This window comes from Bombus vancouverensis, chromosome 10, assembly GCF_051014615.1.
Source record: "Bombus vancouverensis nearcticus chromosome 10, iyBomVanc1_principal, whole genome shotgun sequence".
Taxonomy (NCBI): domain Eukaryota; kingdom Metazoa; phylum Arthropoda; class Insecta; order Hymenoptera; family Apidae; genus Bombus; species Bombus vancouverensis.
In genome coordinates, this window is record NC_134920.1 from 9,254,872 (window position 1) to 9,263,619 (window position 8,748).

At 36.5% G+C, this 8,748-nt stretch overlaps 2 protein-coding genes across 2 annotated transcripts in view; one reads left to right on the forward strand and one right to left on the reverse strand.

Moving 5' to 3' along the window:
* The window catches only part of LOC117157062 (putative fatty acyl-CoA reductase CG5065), a 46,324-nt gene extending 39,781 nt beyond the window's left edge, over positions 1 to 6,543 (reverse strand). Inside the window, exon 1 of the mRNA XM_033334750.2 lies at positions 6,217 to 6,543. The gene's annotated coding sequence lies outside the window, so the exon portion shown is untranslated. The remainder of the gene's footprint in view (positions 1 to 6,216) is intronic.
* LOC117157063 (uncharacterized) lies at positions 3,996 to 8,211 on the forward strand. The gene is made up of 5 exons (XM_033334751.2): positions 3,996 to 4,308; positions 4,826 to 4,939; positions 5,275 to 5,397; positions 5,485 to 5,595; positions 7,888 to 8,211. The coding sequence occupies exons 1-5, from the start codon at positions 4,193 to 4,195 to the stop codon at positions 7,889 to 7,891; spliced, it is 468 nt and encodes a 155-aa protein (XP_033190642.1). The 5' UTR covers positions 3,996 to 4,192; the 3' UTR covers positions 7,892 to 8,211.
* The last annotated feature ends 537 nt before the right edge of the window (positions 8,212 to 8,748 follow it).

The window sequence follows — 8,748 nt, forward strand, 5'->3', positions numbered from 1 at the left end:
CTGATTAGCCCGGCAATGTGTTGCTTTTCGTTATCTCGCTACGTAAAACCGACGACCGATTTCGTTCGACGCACGACTCCTCCGTCCTATCTTCAAAGGGGAGGAGACTGAGTTGCGAAAAACGTCCACGTCGCTATCGCTCCGACACTTTCAAATGTTTGGCCCGAAACTTTGTTTTCACCGAGCGTTCTCTTCTATTTTTGCCCGGACGGATGATGCAGCCCGAGCCATGGGGTAGATCAGCGTTCGTTGATCTCGTCCCTGTTATTTCTGTCTCTTTTGCTGTTTGGCAGTTGTCAGTGGATAAAATGTTACGAACGTGCTTTCGGAAGTCGAACGAGGTGCAATGCTCTTCTTCTTTTTTCTTCGAGATTCTTTCCAAGTTTCGAGATTTGGGTAATGACAGCTTATATGCTGAATGCGGGGAGTAAAGAGTTCAAGAAAAGAGAACTTTCGTGTATTGGGCAGGTTCGAAAGGGTGGTGATGGGTTTAGTGGTTCGAGAACGGAAGGATAAGAATAAATAGATCCTGCATTAACGAGAACTTCAAAGAAATAAATTTGCGTATAAAATATTGAAACTATAGTACCGATTACAATGAAACAAATATCTGGTTGTAAGCCACTTCTGTGGTTGGCTTCGTAGAAATATCAATTCGTGCAAATGGCTGCAGTCTAACGATCAGAGAACAAGATAGTGGATCATAAATAATACGAATAAATAATAAGAGAGATCGTTTATGAAATATCAAGAAATGTTTGAAGTACGAAGAAATAACGAGGAATAGAGATCGGAAGGAAATCATGGAAGAATCCAAGGAGAGGTAATCGAAATTTTCGTTTTAATCTCATTCCTGTTTTCTTGGTATTCTTCGCGCGTGCATTGAACAGGAAAAGTTCAACAGTCGAGTATTTTTAAAAACAAAAGAAAGAAAGACAACGAGGATAAATGAGTCTTAACGAGAAAAATTAACGAGTCAAAATTATCAAAGTTTTTAATTCGGTTCTTATACCGAGAAATGAAAGAGAAGAAGTAGTCTAATATTGAAAGAATTATAATCACGGTTTAGAAAACACGATCGTGACTACCTCCAAGAAGTCAGCAAATAATCTACAAGAAGCACAACGATGAGCAATAATATTTACGTTGACGTAATAACTGAATAATTTTTATTTGTTCATATTTCGTAACTTTTTATCGCCCAGCTGGACCATTTGTAGAAGAAACATGTACGAAATAATTTGTTATCTGGGCTCGGTGCGCGTATACTTTGATTACATTTTACAATGTTACATTTGGCAAGACTGGCGCGTGCGATGAATGGTCGAGGACATCGCGTCGTGATCATCTGATCCGATGTTCGTTTAATTAGTATACTCGCTATCTCTCTTCCGTTTCTTTCGTATCGTACGGTTACAAATCTCAAATCAACATATTCTAAGCCACGTAAGAAATTTCTTTAAATTTCTGCTGGCTTTTGCTAATCGTAACTTCACAATTGATGTTCACCAGCTTTTCTCTTTTTTTTCTTTTTATAAATTATAATTTGATTTTATCCTTTCTTTGAATATTTCTAGTCCTGTTATGTACGATCTTCAGTCAGGCTGTCAGTATGTGCGTTTCTGCATCTCGAAATTTATACATAAATACATAAACACCCACAGTGTGGTAAACTGCAAATTTGATATCAAATTTTAGATTGACAAAATTATATCGAAAATAAAATCGAAAATTCTAAAATTTGGAATGTAATTGTAATTCGGTTAACTCCGGACCTTTGCTGTATTGATTTGAGATGATCGGTGGAACATATTGAATATATATGCATTTTCCAATGATACAGGAAAATCCGTCGAGTAAATCGGATAAGTTCCCCGGATAGATTGCTCGAATCGATTAGATTCGAATGATGAAATACAACGTGGTAATTAGATCATGCTTTATCGTATTTTCGTTTTTATTTAGATTTATCTAAATTGTTCCAACAGAGAGATTACAATTTCAACGAATTTCATTTTTTTATTTTTGTATAATTTCATTTTTGTAAATTTCGCTTCGTCCTCGAATCCCCACTCTCTTCGACGTATGTGTAATATTTAATACGCATACGTACAAATTTTTAAAATGACATCTAGCAAACGAATCAATTTTCCTTTCTCATTGAAAAAGTATATTTCCTATGCCATTGCTCTTTGCGCTGTTAAAATTGCGTTATAACACAATTCTTAAATTTACTCGCAACTTTTCAGTCTCTGCATTCGCTGTTTCTCTGAATTCATAATCAAGTGGTTTATGCTTGTGCTATTGCCGTCTCTTATTTCCTCCTCACGTATGGCAACAAGATCGAACATAAAAGAAACAAATAAAAATAATTTCCCCGATTTCCCAAGAATGATCAATTCTCCTTGTGAACCTTCTCTCATGCACGAAGCATGCAAAATTCTCCTGACATGCGCGTGGAAGGAGATAGGAAGTAAAACGCGAATGACGAAACTAGCAATCTACTTACACTGAAACGTTTATTCATGTCAGAAATTCTCCGTATGTCTTGCGTTGCAAGGAAGAAACTTTCACGCGCATCATTGCGTCGCATAAAATGTTGCAAAAAAAAAAAAAAAAGAAGGAGAGAAGTCGTGAAAAAAGCCACTATCGAGACAAGTAAGCATTTTCTTTCTGTCGCGTGCCGCTTGATAACTATATTATTGTATTTTATGATGAAAGCAACGACGTTAACTCCTTCCATTTCCACTTTCGTAACTGTACGTAAACATTCGTCCCTTTCCATTTCATTGAACACGAGCAATCCTCCATATTCGAGCGAAGTAATAATATTCGTTTAAATAAAGCGGTGAGAAAATCGACGTATTTTCGTGTAAAATTTTAATTAACCGGCCCTATTTTCTTGATCGAACAAAGATCGACCAAATTCCAAATATAAATCAAAGCAAATATAAGAAGATGATAAAGAGAAGAAATCACCGAAACGTAAGATGAACATGACCTTCTGTAAGGGGGAGATTTTATGATCGATGAACTCGCATCCGAAATAGCCACTTTCTATCATCGAAAATTCCACCACTCTTCGTTATCGTTTCATCGATATACGCGAGAATCAAAGACGTCATAAATAAGAAGAAACTGTAATCAATCCCAATTAATGTAGTAACGCTGTTATTTTTTGCGTCGAAAAGGAGTCACAAGACAAAACGTACAATATCGTGTAACAGTTTTCGGCTACTTATCTTTTTAGGAAGCGCTTCTGAGTATCGAAGAGTATCGAAAGTGTGGTGATCGAAGTTTGGAATCGACGAACGGTAGAAAGCGCAGAATTTTCATGTATTTATCGGAAGTTTTATTATTTTAAAGGACCCTCGAGAGGAAAAACTAGGGTTTTCGATACTGACAGGTCATAGGAAATTACCGATCACTTAAAATTCATCGATATCACTCAACGATACATTTACAAGTTCTTATCGGTCGTAGATTTCTCACTGGGACATTAATTTTGAATTTTTCAGTAATTTAAAGACGATTTGCTAGACAATTTCGAATACTCCCTGGTCGTGAGATTCTCTTCTATTTATTTTCTAGCCTAGCTAATTCCACGATTACACGATACAGGCTGACAGTTGTTGCACAATTAATTAAAAATATTAATTATACGACTATCGGTAAAAGAAAGCACCGCTGCAGTTTTTCAATTGCAAACAGATAGTTTCAGGCTTTCACTCGTTATCGTGTAGGCAATTAAGAAATCATCAGCGTGTTCTGGTACACTGACACCGTATTAAGGCTGGCTATTTTTTGAGACGCTTGACACCGGCGATAGGGGACACCGAAAACCGACCAAAGGGGGGACATTTCTGAAAATCAATTACCGATACCGATTTATCGTACGAAAGGAACGATAACCACGAAAGGGGGTGTAACCACGTCAATGGCTTTTCAAGTAGAGGGGGAAGATGTTCCTCGAGCAAGAGGATATATAGGCGCACCAGAGCCTCGTAACGTTACAGTTTCAAGCAAAAACCGAACGATTCGGGCGACCTGTGGTCGATTCTACTTGTAAAATTTGGACGAGAAAGTTTCGCGGGAACATATTGAAAATTTCGCGAAAATTTCGAATTTCTTCTCGAATCTTTCTTCTTTCTACGTTTTCTTTCATTTTATTCGTTTTACCTGCACGCCAACAATGAATAGTAGCGCGAGCAGAAATATTTCCGGCAGCTATTGTATCACAGTCGCTGTTGCACTTTTTGCTTCGCTTTGTCTCAGTGAAATCGTATCCGCACAACCTGGATATGACAGGTAAATGTTGTATTATACTTTACTATCTTTCAAGAGCATTCTTTCGATAATCTATTGTCTTTTTCTTTTCCTCTATGACTGTTTGTCTTGCGATTTTTCTAATGTTTACTCGCACGATCGCTAGCCACTTAGTTGATAATTTGCGTTTCGCAACTTGGAATTATAATTGAAACCTTTTCTTTCTTTTTTACAAAAATTTGATCTGTAGCGTATCGTAATTATAATTTATAACGCGTATGTGACAAGATGTTACAGAGCAAGGGGTTGGCGATGATTAAGATAACAAATCTTTCATTAACAATTTTGAAAAACAAAGTCTAAGCTCAAGCTTCTAGGAAACGAAGTCCAAGCTGTAGTACGATTAAGTAGACTTTCTTAAAGTGATTTTTATCCTACTTGAACGGCGTTTGCGCGATATTTGTGCTTCAAAATTGTCGTTTGGGTGTATTGGTGAATAAAGTGGTGTACTAATTTCGAAGAAGCAATAATTTCCCTATCGTTATTTATATCCCAACAGAGTTGCGCGCGAGAACACGGTCGACATCTACGACACTCTGTTAAATTTTGCGAAAATGGGAGAGAAAGGTATGGCGGAAGAAATGAGCGCTGGAATATCAGGAATGACTAAAGAGTGAGTAACCTTTCATCACGCTTCTCAACAACTTTCCAACATAGATTCCACTTGAAAGATATTTATTGAACAAGACATTTGAACCGAAGAAGATTAGAGTCTAATTTTCAATAGAAATTTCCAACTCGTCGCAAATTCTCTTCCTCTCTGAATCGATAGAAATTGTCGAAACGAAGGTTTTTCGAGTTAAAAATTTCGTTAACGAAACTACTAAGATCATAGTGGAGCGACCAAAAAATCTCACTTTCAACGATAAAGAGGCTTGGCAAAAAGATTGACCCTATCCGAATGGCAGACTTTCTCTTTTTTCAATAAATTTTGTATCACGCACACAGACGGCACAAACGATTATCGGATCAAAGGCGAGCAGAGCTAGAGACCCTGATGGCGCTCTCGAAAATGACGGGGAAATTGGTGAACGTGATCAGGGGAGGACGTCAACTGCAACCAACTAAAACGTGAGTGGTGTAAATGACAAATTTTCTAACTTACAACTTTTGTCCTCCTCTTCTATCAAATTTTCTAATCTTCCGCTTTATCGTCAGTGACAGGAAAAAGCGTTCGGTCTTCGACATAAACGTGAAGAATCTACAAAGACTGTTCCGACTGTCGCAGAAATTGGGATACAAAGGAAACGCGGCATATCCGGTTGTTAGGTAAGCAACTGACATCGCATATTCGTTCAACTTGAAGACGTATGATCAATTTTTTGAGTAAAATCTAAAGTTACCATTACAACTGACGAATATGAGAAACTCCACAGCCGTTAAATATCGATACGTTCGTGGAATAGAAGATGTTACTGCGGCTGGCTCGACCAATCGAATTCTTTTTATTTACGCAAGATTCTAATTATTCTGTTTATTATGTAAGATTTCTATTTATTTACGCAATAACCCTGCTGCGTTGTTTTGGTCATCTTCGACCCAGTTGTTTACCTTTCTAAAAAAAAATTCTTTTTTTAAATTTGTCGAATTCGAGGAATGTACGAAATAATCGTAATCGATATGCATAATTTCTTGTCTCGATTCTATTGAATATACGTGTTCTTGGATCGCCAAGAGATTGTTTGTTTATTAAAAGATTATGATATAAAAATTCAGGAATCACAGCAGGATTAACGTAATTAACGGTATCGATAAAGCACTTGAAAAGTTTACTAATCAACTCGATTAGTCACTTCCACAGAGTTCGCTAATCTTGACGACCTTTGTTTAATAATAAATGAAACGTACAGATACTCGCACAACGTTTAAAAAGTAAGTCGTAAAGCTTACGATAGGCGTCTTCGATGAACGTCAGTGATTTATCCCCGAAATGAAGTGCACAAATCTCTTCAGAATCGTTCGAAGTTTCTAACAATGAAATTTAAGTAAAACTAACTCGTGCTAGGCGCTCACACATTTTATCGTCTTTGATACCGCACTCGGCACGTGCTCTGCGCGTATATAAAATCGACGGATCGAAACTCTTCGAGGCTTGATCTTCGAAAAAAGATATCGCGTAGAACGAACTGCGCCATGGCTTTTCCGTCTACTTCTTTTTCTCTGCTTCGCTTCATTTTTTCTTCCTCGATAAGATCACGTTCGCGTATTCGAAATTCGCAATGCGAAACGCGTGCATATGTAACGAGAATCGGAAACGTGATGTAAGACGAGCGTGGTGTTAGTCCAGATAAATCCTTGTCGAACCGAGACGAACTCGCGGCATCTCTTATCTGTCGTTGATATGTCGCAATCAGACCGATTCGCATCAAAAATAATTCAACGATAGTGCGTCTAACGAGACGAGATACTCTTGGCACGCGAAATCGTTTCGATCTTACTTAACCCTCTCTTTCTTTGAACCATTTAACAGCGTAGTCCAAGGGAAACTCTATATCGCGTTATTTTCACAGTTTCACAGGCTGCTGCGACTCTTGAATTTCCTATGCTTCGGTCTCATTTTCATCTCAATGGCGAGAAGCTACCTTTGACGTTCTCAAAATATTTTCTGCATAAAATTAAATCAATAAAGGAATCAGATATATCAGTAACGCTTTTCCTACGATACTCGTGTACTTTCCTTAAACTTGTCAAATTTTCCAACGATAGAAAAGTACAATTTAGTGTGAAAAATGATCCGAATAGGACACACGAGAGTCGAATATCATCGTGGGTAAAGCAATTATTAATTTCTGTTTTGTATGCAAAGTTGGAAGCACGTACGTCTGTTGTTTATCTATACATGTGAAAACCAGGAACGCAAGAAATCTCGTACATGCCCAGGATCACCAGATCTGTAGAGATGATCAATTTTATTTTTTACAACGTTCATAGTGAATTGCTCGATAAAGCGGTTAAACGATATACAGACCAAATCGAGTAGGATTCGTGAAAATATTTTCAATGTCGAATATTTCGTAGTATTCTGTACTTCATTCAGAAAATTGCGTATACGGTAGAATTGGTAGCTAGCCTCGTGAGATAAACTCGATGACCCGGATATCTTTGTAGTATTTTAAATACGGCCAAATAGTACATACTTACTACTCTTCTCGCGGTGACTGAGTTGCCTTTTCATTGATATTTCATTCTCGATAACATTGTAGAATAGAAATAACAGAATGGTACGTTGTTTTTCATACTGGTCGCGAAAATTGGACAAAAGAAATCGGTTAAATTAACTAACAATGCTACTTGCCTTCTTTCAGCACCATATAATTTTTATAGCTTTAATCTCTTATTCTTATCTTTTCCTTCTCTCTTCTCGGATTTTCTTCTCTTTCCCTGTTAGAAAATATATCCAATAAAATATACGTTAAATGTTAAAAATATGTACGATTTGCGAGACGTTTATTAAGTACTTACATGATGCTATAGTTCTGAAAAATATTGATCATTCGTCTGAAATAATTAAGCGCCTGTTAAAAAAATACCGTTAACATATCGTTTCTTATTTATTTACAGTTGAAGCCACAGAATCATGCAGAATGTATTGGCGTGAATTTATTTATCCATGAAAGTGCATCGAACCAAAAAAGGATGACCCTGACACAAAAGAAATTTCGTGTATCGATTCGTCTGCGAAACCATTGACGAATCACGAATTAGGCGTTTCATAAAAAATTATTATCATCTCCTATGTATTTCGCAGGAATAATACAAATTCCAATTGCTGAACAACTATTTATTTATTATACCTAATGGGAAACTGATATGAATCCTCTTGTGAGATATTTCTTAATGTATTCTTTCTTATACTCTGATAATAAATTTATATAATATAATATACATATATTATTATATATTTGTTTACCTATGATCACTTGAAATTTGTATGGTGATAATTCGTGCACAATTAAATCTCCAATTTGCAATTTCAAATACGTAGTTTAATTTTATAATTGACATTTGATCGACATTATATATACATGTTTTTTATCTATGCTAGAAATATAACATCAGATATAAAAATATAACAATAACATTATAAATGTCGAATTTCAAAAGAATGTACGTTAATCATTACCTTGCTGCCATCTAGCGGCCATTACTTTAAATATCTGGAGCATAGTATCAACGGAGGGACTAACATTGAATCGGTAACGTCGGGAACGATAATAAAATGGTAAAAAGGTCAAGTGACTCCCAAAACATAAAACGCGAAACACTGGGGACACAAGAAACACAAGATAGTATCGTTGAATACCAGTTTTATTCTATATCTCATCTTAGTCAACGTTAGTACATATATATTCTGATTTTACTTACCATCGCTGTCTCTAATGTTTTGGACTATCGGTATTGGAGAACATGGAACATGAATGG

Coding starts and splice junctions, on each gene's coding strand:
- LOC117157063 (XM_033334751.2), top strand. CDS start 4,193: ATGAATAGTAGCGCGAGCAGAAATATTTCCGGCAGCTATTGTATCACA. Junction 4,309..4,825: donor GCACAACCTGGATATGACAG/GTAAATGTTGTA, acceptor ATATCCCAACAG/AGTTGCGCGCGAGAACACGG. Junction 5,398..5,484: donor CAACTGCAACCAACTAAAAC/GTGAGTGGTGTA, acceptor CTTTATCGTCAG/TGACAGGAAAAAGCGTTCGG.